General features: G+C 35.2%; 1 protein-coding gene across 1 annotated transcript in view; it reads left to right on the top strand.

Moving 5' to 3' along the window:
* Positions 1-17,148: 17,148 nt before the first annotated feature.
* The window catches only part of EPYC (epiphycan), a gene marked incomplete at its 5' end in the record, with an annotated part of 32,295 nt that continues 26,300 nt past the window's right edge, over positions 17,149-23,143 (top strand). Inside the window, one exon of the mRNA XM_079141592.1 lies at positions 17,149-17,313. Coding sequence (XP_078997718.1) covers positions 17,149-17,313 — 165 coding nt within the window. The remainder of the gene's footprint in view (positions 17,314-23,143) is intronic.

The raw sequence follows: 23,143 nt of genomic DNA, 5'->3' as shown, positions 1-23,143 counted from the left end.
TTGATATGGTGAATGACATTTATTGATTTCCAGATGTTGACCAACCTTGCATCCCTGGGATAAAACCCACTTGATTGTGGTGCACTATCTTTTTAATATATTTTTGTATGTGATTTACTAAGATTTTGTTGAGAATTTTTGCGTCGATGTTCATTAAGAATATGGGTCTGAAATTTTCTTTCCTAGATGTGTCTCTGTCTGGTTTAGGTATCAGGGTGATATTGGCTTCATAGAATGAGTTTGGGAGGGTTCCCTCCTCTTCTATTTCATGGAATACTTTGAGGAGTAATGGAATGAGCTCTTCTTTGAAGGTTTTGTAGAACTTGGCTGAGAACTCATCTGGTCCCGGACTTTTCTTTGTTGGTAGGCTTTTGATGACCTCTTCTATTTCATTGCTTGAAATTGATTTATTTAAGTTGTGTATGTCCTCCTCGTTCAGTTTAGGTAATTCACATGTCTCTAGAAACTTGTTGATGTCTACAAGTTTTTCTGTTTTGTTGGAGTATAGATTTTCAAAATAGCTTCTAATTTTGTTTTGTATTTCACTCGTGCCTGTTGTGGTATTTCCTTGCTCATTCCAAATTTTAGTAATTTGAGTTTTCTCCCTCTTTCTCTTTGTTTGTGTGGCTAAGGGTTTATCAATTTTGTTTATTTTTTCAAAGAACCAACTATCTATTTTGCTAATTTTTCCGATTGTTTCTTTTGTTTCAATTTTGTTGATTTCGGCTCTGATTTTCACTATTTCCTGTCTTCTAATACTTTTGGTGTTGGTCTGCTCTTCTTTTTCTAGGGCTTTGAGCTGTAGCGTTAAGTCTTTTATTTGTTGATTTCTACTTCTTTTGTTGAATGCACCCCATGAAATAAATCTTCCTCTAAGTACTGCTTTCATAGTGTCCCAGAGATTTTGATATGATGTGTCTTTGTTCTCGTTTACTTCTAAGAATTTTTTTATTTCCCTCCTGATATCTTACGTTATCCATTCATCATATAATAGTGTATTATTTAACCTCCAGGTATTGGAGAAGTTTCTGTTTTTTATTCTGTCATTTATTTCTAATTTCAATCCATTATGAGCTGATAGAGTACAAGGTAGTATCTCTATCTTCTTCTATTTGCTAACAGTAACTTTGTGGCATAAAACATGGTCTATTTTAGAGAAGGATCCATGTGCTGCTGAGAAGAAAGCATATTCATTCTTTGTTGGATGGTATATTTTATATGAGTCAGTTAAGTCTAAATTGTTGATTGTGTTTTTGAGATCTATGGTTTCTTTATCCAATTTTTGTTTGGATGATCTAGTATTATTGTGTTGTGGTCTATTTGATTTCTGGAATTGAGAATGGCTTGTTTGATGTACATGGATGAGCCAATGTTCGGGGCATAGATATTAATGATCATTATGTCTTGCTGATTTATGCTTCCCTTAAGCAGTATGTAATGTCCTTCTTTATCCCTTCTGACTAGTTTTGCCTTGAAGTCCACATTATCTGAAATGAGGATGGATACTCCAGCATTTTTGCTGTGTCAGTGTGCATGGTATGTTTTTTTTCCCATCCTTTCACCTTTGGTCTATGGGTATCTCTTTCTATGAGATGAGTCTCTTGCAGGCAGCATATAGTTGGATTTTTCTTTTTAATCCAATCTGCCAGTCTATGTCTTTTGATTGATGAGTTCAGGCCATTAACACTCAGGGTTATTATTGTGATATGATTTGTATTCCCAGTCATTTGACTCATTTTTGTTTTTTGACGTGATTTTGTTTCTCCTTTATTTGGCTATTCCTTTAGGCTAGTTCCTCCTGTTGCTGATTTGCATCATTGATTTTCATCTCTTCCTCATGGAATATTTTGCTGAGAATGTTCTGTAATGCTGGCTTTCTTTTTGTAAATTCCTTTAGCTTTTGTTTATCATGGAAGGAGCTTATCTCATCGTGAAATCTGAAAGTAAGTTTTGCTGGGTATAAGATTCTTGATTGGCATCCGTTTACTTTCAGGGTTTGGTAAATGTTGTTCTAGGCTCTTCTAGCTTTTAGGGTCTGGATTGAAAAATCTGCTGATATTCTTATTGGTTTCCCCCTGAATGTAATTTGATTCTTTTCTCTCACGGCCTTTAAAATTCTGTCTTTATTTTGTATGTTAGGTATTTTCATAATAATGTGCCTTGGTGTGGGTCTGTTGTAATTTTGTATATTTGGAGTCCTATAAGCTTCTTGTACCTGGTTTTCCATTTCATTCTTCAGATTTGGGAAATTTTCTGATATTATTTCATTGAATAGATTGTTCATTCCTTTGGTTTGTTTCTCTAAGCCTTCCTCAATCCCAATAATTCTTAAATTTAGCCTTTTCATGATATCCCATATTTCTTGTAGATTCTGTTCATGATTTCTTACCATCTTCTCTGTTTGGTCAACTTTGTTTTCAAGATTAAATATTTTTTCTTCAATATCTGAGGTTCTGTCTTCCAGGTTTTCTATCCTATTGGTTATGCTTTCTATGGAGTTTTTAACTTGGTTTATTGTTTCCTTCATTTCAAGGATTTTTGTTTGTTTTTTTTTTTTTAGTATCTCTAACTCTATTGAAATGATCTCTTGCTTCCCGTATTTGCTCTATTAACTGTTGATTGGTGTGATAATTTAATGCCTGCATTTGCTCTTTCATCTCCTCCTTCAATGCCTGCATTTGCTCTTTCATCTCCTCATTTGCTTCCCTGATTGTTTTAATTATGTACATTCTGAACTCCCTTTCTGACATTTCTTCTGCTGTGCTGTCATTGGGTTTTATTGATATAGTATCTAGTTTTGTTTGGGACATTTTCTTCCCTTGTTTTCTCATATGGGTCAGATGTCAGTGGGACTCTGTGATATTGCAGATTTCCTCTATTGGCTTATAGTGTACTTGTAGATTTTCAGTGTATCACCTCCCAGCCTTTAGTAGCCTGAAGTCTTGGAGTAAGCTTATAATGCAGTGCTTCTGAAGAAAGCTGCCCCTAGCCCGTTACTGGTTCCAGGGCTTGGAGCTGGTTGAAAGGCTCTCACTGGGTGGCCTGCTCCAAGAAGCTGGCCTTGTGGGAGGAGCCCACTGCCGGAGTGTGCAGGGGTGCCTGGAGAAGGCTCTAGCTGCCCTGCTCTACTCTAATAAGCCATTCTAATCCAGGCCTGCCACCCGGGCTGAGCTTGTCTTGGGGACTTGTGGCTGGCTCTGTGTAGAAAGGCTCTCACTGGGTGGTCTGCTCCGAGGAGCTAGCCTAGAAAGGCGCTTCCCACCGGAGGGAGCCGGGCTGTTTGGGGAAGTCCCTGGCTGCCCTGTCCTGGTCTCTGAAGCAACCTGTGGGCCGGAGCTCGCTGCGCTCTGGCTCAGGGACTTGGAGCTGATTCTGTGCAGAAAGGCTCTCACTGGGGGACCTCCTCTGAGAAGCTGGAGAAGCTGGCCCTGTGGGAGGAGCCCACTGCTGGAGTGTGCAGGGCTGCCTGAGGAAGACTCTATCTGCCCTGCCCTACTCTAATAAGCCGCCCGACTCCAGGCCTGCTGACCGGGCCGAGCTTCACCAGGTGGGAGAGACTCACCCCGTGGCTCTATTTTAGTCCAAGTCTCTCAATGCCTCCCCTTCTTGAATATGGGTTCTGGAGCAACTAGAAATGCAGTCACCCTCTAGTCTGCCATCTTGATCGGCCCTATCTACTCTTAAGAGTCAGCTGAGATTCCTCAGAAATGACTCCTGGGAATATGTGTGAAGCCTCCTGACTCCTTTAACTTTCTTCTACCAGTGGTGCCACTTGTCAGGATAAGTCCAGGTCTGCCTAACCATACGTGGCTTCGCTTGGAAGCATCAGGGACATCTGCATCTCCAGTAACCCTCCTCTTTGCAGAATGTGCACTGGTTGACTTCCTGTTCTTCAGGGTCCTCTCATTCTCCCTGATTAGCAGATCATGTGACCCACCAGAATTGTAGAGCCCATAGATGGGTCCTGTAGTCCTCTAGGTCCTAACTGATCTTAGAGGGCAAGAGCCAAAATATTGGTTACTTTTTACTTGGCCCTTTTACTTCCTTAACTTTGGTCCCAAGTTTTTGGTTTAATCAGCAAGCCAGTTTCACCAGTCTTAGAGAGGGAGTAACAGGTTATAACTTTAATATCTATGATTTTACAGATGCCCCTTACATTTAATTTGGGTTAGTATTAGCACTGGAAGTCAGCATTATATACTATCTGTCCTTGCAGTGATGGCTTATTGTCTCAAATTAACTGTCCATGCCCCACCTGAGAGACAACAAGGACTTTGGATTATTTCCCCCAACTTGTCCCTTTTCAGCAGGAAGCACCTTGGAGATGTCATCACCCATTTCTCCATAAAAATGGAATGTAGAAATTAACAGTGGTCCACCTTATACTTTGAATACAGCCCTTACTGCTTGCTGTACTTCTGCAACATAAATGAACATGTTCCATTCTCTTCCTCTCTCCCTGGTCCCCCCTAATCTCTACCCATCCCTAATCTCAAGGGATACAGGATTACCTTTCTTGCCCATTCTAGGCAGGGCTATCTGTCCCTGAGTGCACACCTACCATAGGAATGAAGTAATCCAAACTTAGGGGATGGTACCAGAAGATTTCAGAAAAGACTCTTTCAAATTATCAAGTGAATTACTACTCTAGACAGAGAACATGTGGAACGTAGCTTTTGAATCACCTCTTTAAAGCTCCCTGTTACAATCACAGCCTTTGAGACAGGAGTCTTCTGTATTTCTCCTTTGCTAGCAAAGCAATAAAACTTTTTCCTGTTTATTAAAAACCATGTCCTTGCTATTGGATTGGCATCAGGGACAAGGACTGAGCTTTTGACAAGAATGGTATTGTGATAATGATAGCAGAGACAGGTCAGGCTCAAAAATATTCTGTGCTCCTACCCCTTGAATGCCACCTGGGAGACAAAAGATTAAGACAGTTTTTGTATATTCCTGATTGTCTATATTCCCTCTCCTGGGATGAAATTTGTTGTTTAAATTAAATGCACAGATAACATTCATAAGGATTGACTTAGAATGTGAATTTAAGAAAGAAAGGGTCCAAAACTAGAAAAGATAAATATATCTTAATATGAAAAATTAGAAGGTAAAAGAAATGTTTCTGGATGAAAAAGTATTTTGTCTGTTAAAGTAATATTTATTGGCTAAAGTCCAAGATGAAGGAGGACAAACTAAGGATGTACAGTTGTGAATATCTAAGTAAGTCACAGAAGGTTTGTGGAAGGTAAATCTCAAAAAGTTTGTGTTTGTGATTAAATTGGCTATAATTAGCAGTCAGTCAAAATTATTTGAACTATAATGTACTGATATAAAGCAAAGTGTGAAAGACTGATCGGCTCTTATACCAAGATAATTTTCTTGTATTTGTTAAGTTTTATTGGTGAAACTAAGACTTAAAGGAATTAGGGTTTGCAGCTGTTTTAAAATCATAAATGATTACTTTGTACATGGTTAAACAAACAACTGTTACTTAGGTTATAACAATATAGTTGACACACTAAATATACATCACTAGATATATGTATGCATATAAGAACTGTCTGTCTGTCTTGTCTAAGTGTTATGAACAGTTTACAAAATGAAAGTTCATGTAAGTTTATCAGCAAGATAACCAATAAGTGCTCTCATTTATACATTGTATCTGACATAAAAGGGCCAAACTATCATTTGAAGACCTGTCTTTTATATGTTTGCTGTAAGTCAATTTCTGATCATTAACACTGTTCCCTTAATGTTGAAGAGATTTAAGGCTATCCTTTGATTTTTATTAACCCATGAAGACCTGTGACTATTGTTACCATACACTCTGGATTCTAAATTGTACTTTAAAAGTTAAATTTATTAAATGTAAAACTTAGGAGAGCACTTTGCCAAGTTGGTGTTCTCCAAAATAAAATTATGTGTAGCAACAGTCATGGATTTGTATAAAAATAACAAGTGGTTGGTATTATTCATGTCATTTGATGTTTTATAGCTGAGTAATCTGTTGTCAGTAATATATATTTTGTCAATAATATATGTATATATTGTATATATACAATGTGTTACTCTTCACATTGGAATTGGAATTTAAATGTATTCTTGCAAGATAATAAGGAAAGCCTGATGTGTTTAAAGATGACATTGTAAAACATGGACGCATTCTGTTACTTTTTTCACAAAAAAAGAGTTAAAACTCTTTTAGCCTTACTTTGAGTAATGTTTCAGATGTAATGTTGTATGTAATGTTGTGAAGAGCCCACCTTTTCTGAGATAAGACTCTGTCTCCACCTTATTCCATGTTAGAACGGCTCCAAAATAGGCTAGTCAAAGTTGTGTTCAAAAGATTGTTTTGATCGTAATGATTATTGTGATCTCAAAAAGGGATATAATGTATAACTAAGTAAAGGTTCAAGATTATAAAATTAAAAAAATAATTCAAAGATACAAAGGCGATATCTGCGCTGAAATAAAAAATAATAATATGCAAATAAAAAATGCACCTTTATTATTTTGAACAAACTGGTAAGAAACAAAAAGGCCAAGTCATCAAGTGATGACGTTATCAATGTTAGAGTCTCAAAAACCCCTTATGAGCCCCCAGAGAGGAAAAACAAGTGTCCTAAAATGTGGAAAACAATTAGTGTGGTTTCACATATTTTCAGTCCAGAACTACAAGTAGACAATGAAGCAATGTCTCCCAATGTTCTAAGGAAAATGTGAGCCAAGAATATCCTCCCAAACAATTTGTCCTTAGAATAAAAAGGTCACAGATATTTTCTCAAATATGAAGGGACTAAGTAAAGAGCACGAAAGAGTGCAGAAAAATCTGGAAATGAAAAGAACTGAAAAAGAGAAATGTCTCAAAATTATTCTGAGCTTAGGCAGAAAAAAATCAGTATTAAATATCACTGGGCATATATCTGAAGTCAAATATCAATGACAAAGTATTGTATAATGAGACAAAGAGATTAGTATAGAACCAGATCCGGAGACTTACAGTATAATTTAAATTATGAAATATTTTAGTTATCTAATCTTGGGGAAATTAACAACAGTTACACATTTTATATAGTTTCCAAGAAGATTAATGGTGTCATAACAGACACACACTACACATTAAAAACCCTCAAAACACTTTAAAGTACATAAACAGTGTGCAACTAGATATAGGAAAAAACCCTCATCAGTCCCTCTAAAGTACATATATAACAGAAATGGAAAGTAGGAAGAAATACAAATGTAAATAAGTACTTCCAAATATGAAATATTTTAAAATGGAAATTCCCATTTATATTTTTTCTTACAAAAGTTTATATTTTTTCTTTATATATTTTTATGTTTTTTGAGATGAAGCATCTAGGTGATTTTCACCAATTCCTTCAGATAATTAATTAAAATTAAATGTTTTAATTAAAATAAAATCATATTTTATCACATTTTGTAAAATTAATCTGGTTATTAGCATTATGTCTCTTTTACCTGTAAATATGCAACCATAATATTTTGGGTGCATTTACAAAGTGATTATTTCCATTTTACCAAAACAATTATAATCTTTAATTTTTATAAGGAGGATTATAAAAAACAATTTATTTTAAAAAATTGCAACATACCAAAATTTAAAAGGGACATTTTGAAAACAAATTATACTGATAAAATGAGCTTTGATGGTGATGACTATAATTGTAATTTTAATTATTAATCAAGCATGAATAATGTAAACTATTATGTAGAAAATTTAACATGAAGTTAAACATGAAGTTAAACATGAAGCAGAACTTTCAGCAAAAGAGACTTCAGCTCAGCCAAAATAACTTCCAGAAAGCTTTTGTGATCAGGTGCAAAGAGCTATTTTACTCCAGATTCTTTGGCTCTTCTTCACCTATTCCCTACTGAGAGTTGCTCTCCATTCTTTATTCAGTTCATTGAAGATTTTGAAATAAAGGCATTTGGCCTAACGCCTAAATTAGTTCATTTGTTTATTTGAAAATATTTATTTATTGAGTGCCTTCGCTGTGTTCTGGGCTGGCAATACAGCAGTTATTAAAATCAAGTAAAATAAGTTCTCATGGAGATAACATTTGGATGAAGGAGATAAACTAATAATTTGTGCAATGATGTCAGATAGATTTAGATGTTATAAAGAAGTTGGTCCTATTTTAAATAGAATGGAAGGGATAAAGTAAGAGGAGGTCACATCTAGCAGAGCTTGGTGAGAAGTCAGCCAATTAGGATCTTAAATTCTCCTGGTGCCTTTTTTTAAAAAGAATTTTTGAGTGATGTGTATGTGACTTGTTTAGAACTAATGACACAAAGGGAAATATTTGGGGGGTGGTTCTAGAATGAAGAATGTCCATGTTTCTTGGTGGATTTTAACCTGAAAATACATCAGACATGCAGCAGCTGTAGCCCCCTTCTCCTCTTGGAGGGTTATTTCAGGGTACTACCAAGGAAGCGCCATAGAAAAAGAAACTTGTGCTTTTAAGTTACTTAAGTCAATCAATTCCCCTTTACCTGAGCCAATTTGATGTTTGGCTTTCTCTACTTTTAACCAGAAGGAGAAATAAATGGTAGAGAAACATCACAAGTCCATGTCATTTATCTTTGTATGTAACACAAGAAAGACTTAGCTGCAAATAAAGGTAAAGCCCTCCTTCAAGAAACCCTGGAGTAACAGCTTGCAAAGTGTCTTTGGACAGCTTGACAGTCAGTTAGATCAGAAAAAAGAGTAATTAAAGAAGAACAGAAAAAGTAATTGAGTACCTTAGTCAAGAACCAGCTACTGTTACCTCTGTACAGGACACAAATGTGATGTGAAAGAGGAGGGCCTCCTTGCATATACAGGGCACCGGGAAAGCCTCTTTGCAGTGATATTTGTGTAGACACTTACACAGATTTAAAAGTGAGGCAATCATTCCAAAATAAGAATGAAATAAGAAAATAAGAAAGAAATACTTAAGTGTACCATGCTTAGAAAACAATGATCTGTCATTATTCCTAAACAGAAAGGTTGTCTATAAGTCTGTGGTCCAGAAATGGAGGCAGAGGTGCCTGACGTTAGCTTGAAATAGAAGGCAGGTCAAAGCAGAGAGGGAACTCTTTGGATCATCATCCAGGAGTCTTAATTTTACAAAGAAAAATATGAAATGGTTGAATATCTTTTTAAAAAGCAGGTTTTATATATTTGCATTTTCATAACTTCTCTAGATGGTATTTGGAGCATGCATTTTTTTTTAGAAGCACAGAAGAGGAAGCAGGGAGACTTAGTAGTATGTTTTTATTGTTGTTTTAGTATTCCAGATGGGAGATGGTGATGGGGAGAGATGCATTTGAAGTAGAACTGATTTATTTTGATGAATTGGTTGGGGAGGAAATTAATAATAATTTTTGACTTTGGTCTAGAGCCAACTAGGCAGATGTGATATCACTTAAAATGCAAAAGGCAAGAAAAGGACAAAGTTCAGGGTGAGTCCAAGAGCCATCATTTCAGGCATATTGTGATTTTCCAATCAGATGCTACTATGGTTTGAATGTCCATGTGGAAATGTAATCCCCATTGGGAACCACCAAGAGGTAGGAAATTTAATTTAAGTACAGCTTTTGGAGGTGAGACCTCTGGGAGGTAATTAGGGTTAAATGAGAACAAAAGGCTGGGGCCCTATATAATGGGACCCTGGTTTTATAGGAACAGATAAACCTGTATTAAGACTGTCTTTCCATGTGATGCTGTGGCCCACATTAGAACTTTGAAAATTGTTCCAACTGCCACAAAGGATCTCACTAAATTGGGGACAGTAGTGTCTGCCTGTAATCCCACCTGAGAGGTTAAGATGGGAGGACTGCAATTAGAGACCAACCTGGGCATCTTAGTGATACTATCTCAAAATAAAAGAAAAGGGGTTGGGAGTAAATACAAGGTCAGTGGTAGAGTTGGGTATCCCCAGTACTGAAAAATTTTTAAACACTTAAAAAAGGATACATCATCTTCTCAAATTCCCCAGTTTTCAGAATATGAACCTTTTAAACTTCTATTCTTTATAGATAACTTAGTTGGTGGTATTCAGTTATAGTAGCAGAAAACAGATTAAGACAATGTATATCCCAGTGAAGATACCAAGTTCCAAGTAGTCAGTGGCAATAGAGAAGTCTGCAGCTGAGAGTGCAATGTGGGGACCAGAGATGTAAATCTGGAAGATTTAAACAGAAGATGACAGTTTGGTGCTGTGGTTAAGAACCTAGGCTCTACTGCCAGATGGCCTCAGCTTTTGATTTTGGCTCTGTCTCTAACTTGTTGAAGTCACTTAATTTCCCTAGACCTTAGTTTCCTCTTCTATAAATGAGGCTAATGAACAATGACAGGCTCATAGTAAGTATTCAAAATGTTAGTTATCATTAACACTGTGATTGTTTTTGTTGTAATTATACTATGGAATCAAATGAGGTCACCCAAGGAGAAAGGAGAAACAGAAAAAAAACTAATCAAAAGACTAAAACACCTGAGGCACTCCAAAATTCAGAGGCCGGATAAAGAGATGGCAAATGAAGAAACTGAGAAGATACAGCCAATGAGGTAGGGAAAAAAAAAAAAAAAAATAAGAATTAAAGCCAGCATAGGCTACTCAGACACTAAGACAAACAAGAAAAAATAGTGGAATGAAGAGGGAACAGGATCACAGCAAGGGAAAACAGCCCATGAATAGCATTTATTTGGGAATTTGTTTTTTCTGTAAAAGGAGACATAGAAATAAGATAGTTGTCAAATAAAAATTCGGAGTCAGGGACTATTATTTTTAAAAAATGGGGCATAAATGGGGAAGCCAAAATTTAATGATTCATAGGTTAAATCAAGCCAGTAAAGAAACTTTAAAAATACTAGAGTGTTTTAAAATAATTTGATTTTGAATTCCATAGATTTAGTATGTGCTTGTGCTTCCATCTTGTTCTCCTGACTAAGGGTCAGTTCACTATGTTTTACATAGTGACATCTGACCTGAGCCCAGAGAATATATCTATCTTCACAGAATTGACCTCGGGAGGGGGGATATTGAGAAGGAGGACATAATATAAACATAGATCTTGAGTGGATGAAAGAGAATAAGGTTCCAGGCATCATTTGGAGAATATACATTTTAAAATTCTTGTACTATGCAGAAGCAAAGTCAAAGAAGAGGCATATTAAGTGAAATGTGGTTTTGAGTAGTAGAAAGTCAATTGTTTCTTTGATGACTTCTCCATTTTTAGTGTTGAGAAAATAAATATAGGCTGTTTGAGGACAAAACAAGTTGTAAAATAGTCATCTTCGTGTTAGGGAATCAACATCAGAAACAAAGTAGTTCTACCACATGATGAAGCTCATCTTTAAGAATTTAAAGGGGAACCAGTCACTGCTGTGTGTGAATGTCACCATTAATATAAATCGCTTCTTAGATGCAGGAGGGAAGAGAATTGAGAGTTACATTCAGCCAAAACTGAGGTTTTCCCAAGTGAGTAGGACAGAAAGAAAAGAAGAAAGGACAGAAAGTGTTTGAGCAGCATCTATGGAGTGAAGGTCTCCTGAAACAGAAAGAGGCACGATTTTAGCACCACCCTAGTAAAGATTATGAAATGCCTGGTGAAGGCACTCTGCAGGACATGGCAATGATGGTGGGTAGCAGAGTAGGAATGTGCTAACTTTACCATACATGAGAAGACAGAACCACCAGGCCGCCATGATGGATGGATCATGTACTTGGAGGGTCATGTCACTGGGGAGGATGGAGCGGGTGTGTGTGGAGGGGATGAGTGAGTGGAGAGCAAACGTCATCATCCAGGAGAAGGCTTGTCAAAAGGAGGTCAAGCAGTCAATGACAGGGAAGACCTTGTGGGTAAGCCAAATTTCATGACTTCCAGGATAGAGTTTCTGAAAAAAATAAAGAGAAGGTATCACTTGGAGGAAAAAATATTGAGAAGAAAAATCTCCACATGCTTGAGCTATATGAATGAGAAGGAACAAACAGCCAAAGCTTGAAAAGGACTGCAGAAGAAAACCTTTGTCAAGAGGCAGCCAGATGCTTTTAAGGCCAAGTAAGTACAGGGATAATTTTCTAAAGAAATTGAGGACATGGTGAGTTTTTTTATTACGTACAAGGTTTGAAAGATTCCAGGAGGAGATGACTGGATAAGATTAAGGGATATGGGCCACACAGTGCATATGGGTTCACAGTGATGATGGAAAGCCCTGAGGTTTGGACCTACTGGTGAGTAGACCTCCAGGGTAACATGGAGTCATCCTAAAAGTTCTTTTTAAGAAGGAAGCTGAACATTGCAAGCAACAGTTTTTTGTTTTTTTGCTTTTTGTTTGTTTTTTTTTTTTTTTTACTTATCATCAGAGGGGTGGGATATATCCACACCTCCTGCAGGTATAAATGATGTGGTATTTTGGGGGGCCAGGGAAAAGGGCAGGAAGAGGTGGGCTCCCTCGGCATGACTATTCCTCTTTGCTCCAGAAGAGAAAGAACAATAATTAGCAGAAAACCCTTCTGGTTACAATTAATTCTGTTATAGCAAATGGGATGGTTCTATACAAATTTTGTAAAGAGTTGCAGTCAAAAGCTTTTGTAAAATGTTTGGGAACTTAAAAAGAAAAAGAAAAACATAAAACCACAGATAATACAACTAGTCATAATAACTGATCCCCTGAGGGTTTCTGATAGCCATGCTTGGGCTCTATAAAGAAAATTATCATGTGAGGGGAAGATATTTACCAAGGACAAAATAGGCTGGAACTTGTAATTAATCCTTCTTCACTACTCAGTAGAGATTAGGTCTTCATGAGACTTAAAAACCTTGAGCTCTCCCAGTTCAAAATAGATTTTGAAATGTTGGAAAGAGTCCAAGTAAGACCAAGAAAAATGATGTAAGAAGTTATCATTCTGTATAAAGAAAGGTGAAAGTCTTATTTAGTTGGAAGAATAAAAGCTTGAAGAATTATAATTTCTGCTTTCAATCCTTCAATAAGACAAGTAGCTTAACTTTTAAATTGTCATGAAAATGGGACTTCAACTTCATTAGCAGACAGTGTTTCAAAGCCTAAGGAAGACATCATTTAAACATCAAAAGTTTACCACAGGATAATAGGTATTATTTCTGGAAATAATTTTACAGGTTCAGCCAGAGCCTTTCAGAAAGTAAATGGTACATAGATCCTGCTTCTCTGTCACCTGAAAGTATGCATAAGAATGAAATTAAACTAATGAGGAAAGAAAAAGAAGTGTTTGGGATATTCTACTAAGATCTTTTTCTTATGAACTATTTGAAAAATTCTAAAGGCTCATGACAGGTAAACAGGCCTTGAAATTAGAAGCCAAGAGCTACCACAGCCTTTATTAGTCTCTCCATATCCCTCATATGGGGATTGAAATGAGAAAACCCAATTTGGCTCTTTCTTTGTGTCACAAATTATACTGGATCATTTCACATCAGAATCTCAGTTTTACCATCTGCAAATAGTGATATTCATTCTGCTTAAGAATGTTGAGCGACCATATGTGAAGTCAGTGTGAGACCTTGCTGCTAAACAGAGCTGGCACAGGAACAGAGTTAGGGCTTGTATAGGATGGGGTGAGAATTTAAGGAAGCCAGGATGAAGTCCCTGCCTCCAGGACATCCTCTCTACTTTTTGAAATGTCTTTGTAGGCCTCATACCCTATCCACTATCACTGGTCCCATTCCAAATAAAATTGGTCCCAAGAACACTAATGCACACTGAGAACAGATCATTTGGAAGCAGAATTGGTTGATGGGTATAATGAATCAGAGTGTTATGAATAGATCAAGTGGACAAAGATGTTTTAGGAGCAGAAAAGGTTGGAAGGGAAATAGACAAGGGAGTGAGAGAATCCAGAAGACAAACATCTTCTCCCCCAACACTTTGTGTGGAACCAAATCTGCTTTCATAATTCAATATACTTATTCATTTGGTCCTATGGGAAAGATTCTTGATGCATAGTAAGTACCTGAACCCTAGATTTGTATAAAATACACCAGAATGTATGATATAAATTTCATCCTTCTCTAGAGCAGTGTGAAAGTGAACAGCAGAAATGTAATATGCATTTTCCTTCTTTATATCTGTAATAAAATTCAGTTTCACAAATCACATTAAGTATCAAGAACCTATAACAAGTCTTGAATTCAGTGGGGAAATTTTTTAATGTAATTTGATTTGTTTGGCTCTGATAGATAAAAGAGTGAAGAAAAAGAGCCTTTCTTTCCCCTCAGAACACTAGGATCCTATTTATGCTTTATTTCTACATATTTTTAGAATTTCATGCAAAAGGTTCATTGTTCATTGCTATCAAAGCATTCCAGGCAATCAAAATAATTTGGATATCTTTCTTTACATACACAAAGTTAAACAGGTAAGGCTTTTGTAACATTTACAAAATTTCAGCTAACATTAATGAAAAGTAAAGAAGATAACTTAAAACATGCAAGGTTTACGAAAATTATTTCTCATCAGAGCATTTATGAAATGCTCATTTATAGTATCCCTGAATATATTAAACTTGCTTTCATAATTGTTGAGTTTGTTATAGATGAGGCATATTAAAACAAAGTTTTTCCACTTAAAAATTTTAAGGTAAAACCTTAGCATTATAACTCCATTAACATAATTTTGGGGGCTTTATATACTATGTAATTTAATTCTGCTGCTTAGTTTGGGTGATCATAAACTAATTTGGGGTTTTAAAGACTGAGAAGGATTTCTCAAGGTTAGTTCTCCAAACAGAAAGTTGAGTGTTATATTCCACCTCCCACAGACCAGAATTCACATCCATTGGTCAGGGGCAAATACCACTGGCTCTACATCTTCAGTCACTCTGCCATTTCACCAAGTCGGAGCCAAAGGTAAGTTTTCACACTTGCTTTCTTCTTTGGTTAGAGAATTTTTTCCCATGCTATAACAACCTTTAAAAAATAATTAAACTTGTTTTAATATCTCCTTGTGAACTTTGATCCAATGAATATGGTTTAATTTTGCTGTTGATTTTATATTTATGTTATTCTTGGAAAAATCCAAAATTCTGAATCAGCTTAGGAATTAATAACATGGGGAAAATTGTTTATCTTAATACTCATAACAGATGCCAATAAAATTTCAGTAGTTTCCAATATATGCCTTAACCACAACCTTTGGCAGTAGATACAGGCACTATTGATTAATATTGATTGAAATATTATGCAAAGGGAGAAAGTAAGGATAATTCAGGTTTTGAAGATATGCTAATGATCATATGGCATCATGCATTTAGAATGACTTTTCAAACTAAATATTCTAAATCTTTAAATAAACAAACATTTTCAAATTATTCTGGAATGGTACAAACTGAACAACAAATTCAAATTTCCAAGAAACTACATTGAATGTTAATGTAGTTTTTTAACGAAACAGATAGATGCTCTTCACATATGTAAGGTTCACATAGACAACTTTATTGCTGATAGTTTTAGGGGACAAATGAAATGCAAGTAAACTCTGATATTTAGCCTTTTATAGTCACAGTAGAGGATAGAATGAGAGAAAGTATCAGCAAGTGCATGATTTCTTTGAACAATGGAAGTTGCCATAAATATACAAGGAAAATATTGTTTCAGGTTAGTGGCCACTATTAATGCTTCCCTCTTGAGTATGAAAACAGTTCATGGAAGATTTGCAAATCATACTGTTTTATTAAGCAGGACTTTGTTGGTAATCACCTAACAGTGCCAAATCTGCAATCCTGCAAAGGCCAGTGAAACAGAGGCTGAGTTTATCCAGTGTGAGTGAAAAATTTACTTGAAGAAAGCATAGGAAGGAAGGTTAAAAAGGAGCTCCTTGTACTACTTCTTATTCTCAGAGGAATTTCATATCCTTATGCCTAAACCTGCTTCATAAAGACTTTCTTTCAAGTCACTGAAGGTCAATTTGTCTGCCAGTGCATTTAAGTTTAAAAGTAATATTTATCATGAATTCCTTTTTATATGCACGTATGGTACTAACACCACATGCACTGCTCTTAAAGTGAACTCAAGAAGTGTATCCAAAATATAAACTCTTTAAAACTAAGACATGATTGATAAAAAGTTTTATAGTACTTTGCCTGCTGAATAAATAAATGATCACAAAGTAACATTTTCGATAGAACAAACTTGAATGTTTAAAATAAAGCATGAGAATTTTTTCCTAAATTAAATGTATTCAAAGGTGTATATACAGAAGTAAAATAATTCAAATTATCAGATCTTGATTGAAACCCCCTGAATAAAACATAATATTTGTTATCATGGAAGATAAGAATGGTGCTTCCCAAAGAATTAAAAATATTTTTCTAATTCTACCTGTGTGCAGGTCATTCTCTAAGGGAATCTTGCCAAATAGTGCTTTTAGACATATATTACAATTGATTCTACCTTTAAACCTTTGACAGCTACCAAGAAGTAAAATAAAATATTAAGGACTAAAGGAAATATAATTTTCTGCTCTACTCAGTTAAGAACATTTTGAAAACTATTGCATTAGATATTAATTTATGTACACATTAAATTATGTATCTATTCAGATTCTCAGAGTCAACAGAGAACTAATAGGTGTAATTTTTTTTTATTATTTTGCTTTGGAACAAGATTTAGCCTCAAATGTACAAGAAAGAGTTGTGAATTATGTCTCTGTAGACAACTGTGCTTCAGTTTCCTCAACTGTATATGGTATGACAGTTGTGATCATCATCATCTTCATCATCAACTCTATATCCCAGAGTTGATGAGTCCTAACATTTATGAAATGATAAAACTCTGAGATGCTTTAAAGTCTTTTTATGAATAAGTGTCTCACAATCTTTCTGCATTCTATTTTCTTAAAATGAGTTTCTCTAAAATTGAAAACTCCACTGTGAAAATGTGAATAATTTTGTGAATTAATTCAAACATCTGGTACCCATGGTCCTCAAAAACCATCCAAATTTCGTGTATTATGTTTATAAATTATCCATGTAAAGAAAGCAACCAGCTTGAGTTCCTTGATGTTGACATTGATTTATCATTCCTATTTGGTGTGAACTATTCCAAAGCTATTACCAATTAAATATTTATGCATTTTAATATTTTATGACTAGGAGTGTTTAAAAGATGAAAATGTTAGCAAGATTTGTTCTGGGACTTGTCATCTTTGATGCTGCTGTGGCTGCCCCAACTCCAGAGCCCTTCAACTATGACTCAGAATCCTATGATGCCACCTTGGAAGATCTGGAAACCTTATACAATTATGAACACCTACCTATCGATCAAGCAGAGGTAATGATTGCTCCCACCCTTGAGATTTTAAAGGCATCAAAAGAGGGATAGTTGAGGTTTGTTCTCTTCAAATAGATTCATGCTATTTTTTAAGTAAAGAGGTTTTATCTTAATTATTTTATAGGAATAATTTCCACAGAACATATTTAATTTTTTAGATTAAGTTGTCTAAGACTAAATGGGAAGTCTTGATTTCTTGCAATTCACTCTATTTTCATCAAATCTTCTTACTAAAATTTTTTAAAAAGGAGTTTTTGTCACACTATAACAGAACAAATGAGAAGAAAAGGTAAGAAGCCAGGATAAGGAGAGTTTGGGGCAAAGAAGTTGTGAGACTAAAATAAATGAAGAGAAAATAAAATGAAAGCAGAGATAGGTCAATAGTTTGGAACTGTATTGCCTCCAGGGAGTATGTTTCTCTGAATGACTGACCATCTCCCCAGCAATCATGTAGGTACTGGCAAGGTGGCAGCCCATTGCACAAATCTGATGTGACATGTTCCTAATTAAATTCTGGACTTTTGACATAACTAAAGGATACAGGATAGTTATTATGAATCAGGAAACAAACAGACCTTGCAATCCTGGAGTATGATTAATGTACAACATTGACAAAAACTAGTACTAAACAACATGGGAAATTACATCACCTTTAAAGGATCATAACACATTGTGGGCAGTTTGTCAAGCATATGTCTTAGAATAATTACTTTTAATATGGAATAAGATATTTTTAAAACATCTTGTTTAACTTGCATGGAACTTAGATTTATCTTGATGAAGAAGATAATAAAAATTTTCAATATTGCTTATGTTGCCTTGTGAAATGAATCAGATTTTCACAATATAGTGATCTTATGAGTCATTTTCTTCTTTTCTCTCTCTCTCTCTTCCCCTTTCTCTGTTCCTTTAAATCTGATTCTCTTTGTTCCTACCCAGTCTTCATCTCTCAGTTCCCTTTCCTCTTCTTAATAAAACTTGATGTTCAAAAAACAGATCAATTTTCTGCTGCACATTTGATTGTGACTCTTTTTTTCCTAAATCTATATTAACACTTCTCCCTGTTGGGTTTACTTCACCATTTGGCTTCTCTTACAACAATGTGCTCTTCTGTTGAGACTTTTTGGTCATGAACAAAAATTTTGCTCTATATGGCTTCTATATCACCAACCTGAAGCATCAATGTGGAGTATAAGAAGGCTTTACTGTGGCCAACTCATCTGCCATACTCCTTTATAATTATACATTTAAAAAAACCCTCAGTGCATACATGCATTTATTGACAAATTAAATATTCTAGTTTCAACTTATTTGCCATTCTACAGAAAAAGCAATCCATAAATTCAAAGAGACTTGATGATTACTATTAATGGATCCTTTATTTTGAATAGAGATGAGAAGTGGATTCAAGGTTCTATTTGTTCATTTCAGTAGACCAAATGCAGAATAGATGAAATATTGTTGGAACCAGAGCTTTCCTAGACAAAATTATGGAGGAGATGAGCTTTGCCTCAAAACTTTTTAACCCATTCCTTGCCTTGCTGTCAAGATCCTTTTTATGGCCTAAGAAACCTCAGATATTCCCAGGAGGTACTGATTTTTTTGTTGCTATCAAGAAATTTAAGCTAATAAATATATCTATACAAAGAAGATTTAATATAGGCCCTTTTCCTTGGTATTTGCTTACTCTGAAGTAACAAATTCCTGCAAGATTCCAAATATGTAGCAGTGTATCCTTACATGCACATACCCTATACAAACATCCCTAATTTTGAACAGAATTGTTCCTAGAAAATTCTAGGTCTAGTCAAATTCAGAATCCTTAACAATTGAGGGCTCCAGAGAGTCACAACAATTCCTATGGTTAAACAAAATATATTAGTTATCCTTGACTTACTCCTTTGTGATAGATTCATCAACAGAAAACTGGTTTATATAAAGATGATAATATAGATCTAGATCTATATATGCTTATACAAATATTATAATGAAAACTAATGCATTTTTAAAAGCTATATAATTTTTAAAATGCAAGTTTTTGAATTTAAAAAAACTTGCAAAAAGCAACCAAATCACTCATCCATTATCTGTGGAAAAAAAATATAAAAGCAATATGTCAGAGTACATAAATGACATGCAGAACAAAATTTAGAACTTTATCTCAGATATGGACAAAGTATTAATATGAATGATTTTACAAACAAAGAACTAGTATAAAATTCCTCATGGAAAACTGTGAAATAAAGCCAATATATGTAATCATAAGGATATATTCTAGACTTTAGTATTCCTGTTATGAATTTCTTGAATCTAGTCTTAGAAATCCATTTTGGTGTCTCCTAGAAAGCTAATATTATCTCATCTTTATGACTTAAAGTTATCTGTTTCAGATGTTCCTGATTCTATATGAAACTTTCTGGCTCAGTATGACAATATATCCATACTTGGGACAATTGGTGAAGAAAATCATGATAAATAAAGCACATGGGAAATGGTGGGATTATCATATTGTTTAGTTTTTATCTTCAGTTCTAAAGGTACATTTCTGCCTATTTTAGCCTAGAATTTATCTTATCTATAGAAAATGAATGTTGAATGCTAAATTGTGAATTTATTTTATTTTTTACTTTTTGGTACCAGGGATTGAACCCAGGGGCACTCCACCACTGAGTCACATCCCCAGCTCTATTTTGTATTTTATTTAGAGACAGGGTCTCACTGGGTTGCTTAGTGCCCTGCCATTGCTGAGGCTGGCTTTAACTCCCGATCCTCCTGCCTCAGCCTCCCAAGTCACTGGGATTACAGGCGTGCTTCACTGCGCCCAGCTAAAATTGTGAATTTATGGAATAGCTGAAAAATTCTTCTAAAATATATTCATTATCTTTCTTATATATCACAAGACTTCGTATCTTAGGCCAAAGTAGTAGGTAGGCCCTTTAGTTTAGGCATTGGATGATTAATCTTTAAGTCCTTTGAAATATGTTACAGGCAGAATTGTAAGATGCCCCCAAAGAAAGCACATGCTCTAGTGTATCTATTTATTGTATAATACTTAGCATTGTGGAAACATTGGGATATCAAACTTGTAATTAGATATGTTGTTGATTGGATTATTTGTATTCTTGGTGTAGAGTTTTTTGAGTTCTTTATAGATTCTGGAAATTAGCGCTCTATCTGAAGTATGAGTGGCAAAGATATTCTCCCACTCTGTAGGCTCCCTTTTCACATTACTGATAGTTTCCTTTGCTGAGAGAAAGCTTTTTAGTTTGAACATATCCCAGTTGTTGATTCTTGCTTTGATTTCTTGTGCTATGGGAGTCCTGTTAAGGAAGTCTGATCCTAAGCCAACAAGTTGAAGGTTTGGACCTACTTTTTCTTCTATAACTTGCAGGGTCTCTGGTCTGATACTATTCTGGCTTTGAAGATAGATAGATCAATGGGGTAAGGAATGCAGAAAGCTTTTAGATGATGAAACAACAACAACAACAACAAAAAGATAGGCAGCCATCATCTCAGGACCAAAGTCTTACAGGTAGAGGACAGTTAGAGAATTCTATTCTACATATCACGCCAACCCTGGACATCACCTTAATTTGGTCCTTTTGAGATCCTGAACAGATAACTTAGTCAGGCCATCCCTAGACTTCTAGCCCATAGTATTTGTGAGCTAAAAAAGTGAGTATGATTTTATGCAACTGAATTCATAGCAATTTGTCATGCAGTAATAGAAAATTAATTGAACTTGTAGCAACTTAGAGTTTTCTCCCTGAAAACCAAATTTTAATTATACTGCTTCGAGTCTTGTGTTTGAGAGCCCAGTGATTTAAACTAGTCAATAGAACAAACCACTCCCCCAAACCAGTGTCAGAATCTCAATTGAGCTTTGCTGATTTCTACTAATAGTGGTATATTTATTGCCACCTTAGGTGGCAGGAGAAGCCAGTAAAATATTACTTTCTTTGGAAATTTTATGCACCAATAGTATGCAGACTACTTAATGATTTCTAATAAAATCAGGGACCATCAAATTATTGGTTAAATTCAGGCTTTAGAAACAATTCCATTATAGCACTATGTACTACCCAGTGGATAAATTTGTTGGTATAGATTAGATGATTAGAATTGGTTATAGATTATATGATTAAAATATGGACTTTTTTTTCTCTAACGAACAATCCTTAGTGAAGGCTCATTACATGTCAGGTACTGTTGCAGGCATATTGCACATTATCTCATTTATTTATCACATAAAGTTATGAAGTGCTGTCATTATTCCCTTTGAGCATATGAGGATATTTAAACTAAGAGCAATTAAGTAACTTTACTAAGATTAAACATAAAATGATATATAATCATGGCAAGGCAGTCTTTTCACATCAGAGAATAATAGTCCAACAGGGTAATAAAAGATTGTATTATCCTCCCTCCTTTTTCTACCCTTTCAAATTACACTTTTAACTTGAAATTGGTTTTAACTGAACTGAATGCCATGTAGTCTAACACTCTTAAAAGAGAAAGAAGAGCATTCTTCTATGTGTTCATAATGTTAACTACAAGTAACTTTTATAGGCAGCTGACACCAATAACTAATTAAGAAGGAATGACTAAGGAATAATTATGAATAGGTATTCTCCAACAGACACTTAAGTTCTGGAAAGTGGCATAAGTGATATAAGGAAACATCATTTTTTTAAAATTTGTCTTAAAGAATTCATCAAAAGTTATATTTTTCAAAAGTTGGTAATCTTTGAGTGGTTTAAGTCGAGATCGTGCTTTTGATGAAGGTGCTTCTTTGCTGATTCCATTTTCATGGATTAGCTTATGGGTTATTGATAGTCTATTTCTCTTAGGTTGGAGAGGTCTTCAAATTGTTCCTAAGGAAAGCATTGGACATGCCCAAGAGTAGTGTCTTTTGCCAGCAGTGTGCTGAATGACAGCATTAATACTCACGGAGCCCTTCTGAAAGAGGTGCTTTTCCATTCCCCCAAATCAATTTCCTTGACTCCATGCAATGAGACTTCTCCTCACCTACACTGCATTAACCTAGTCTTACACAGTTACTTTGACTTAATTTCACCTTCAGTATTCCTATGGCTTCAATAAACACCAAGAAATGTTTTACTATAGAGCTTATGGGGCTCTCAATTACATGCACTGTAATGGACTGTGGAGGGTGTTTACAAGGAGACCACAAAATGTTGCTTATAAGAATATAGAGAAAAGTTTCTCTCAGGGTTCAGTATCAGAATTCACTGCAATGTCTAAGGAATTTGCTTGTTTTCTGAGCTCTGTAACATGTGAGTGAACGTGCTTGTCATTTTACCTTGCCTTTCCAGGGATCCGGAGCCCAGTTCTCACTTCATTCTTCCCTGGTTTCATAGAAGGTCCTCCATCTTTGTTTTCTTATCAGCCTCAGTTCTCATGAAGAGGTTTTAAAGCATTATCATATACTGTTTTAAAACTGACCTATATATTTTCTGGAATGTGATAGGGTATACATTCACAAGTAAATTACAATAAGAATATATAAGTGAGCATTAATATAAGAGTATAGGAAATTTATTGCATGAGGGATGGTTTTCTTGCCAATACTCCTCCACCAATCTTCAAATTGAGCCCAACTTTTTTTTTCATGAAGAGAACAAGTGAATAGATAGCTTAAAACCATTCTTATAAAACATTGCATTTGAAAAAATAGCACCCGACAGATGATGATGCTGTATAAGTTTCTTCAAAGTGATGCAAATGAATTTGACACAGTTTTAAGAATGGGAGAGAACTCAATGAAATCCATTGTACCAACCAACAATTGAGGAATAGCCCCTTTTTC

Source organism: Sciurus vulgaris (assembly GCF_902686455.1).
Source record: "Sciurus vulgaris genome assembly, chromosome: 5".
Classification (NCBI taxonomy): Eukaryota; Metazoa; Chordata; class Mammalia; order Rodentia; family Sciuridae; genus Sciurus; species Sciurus vulgaris.
Note: the sequence above shows the minus strand (reverse complement) of the source record. Positions and strands in the feature narration are given on the sequence as shown.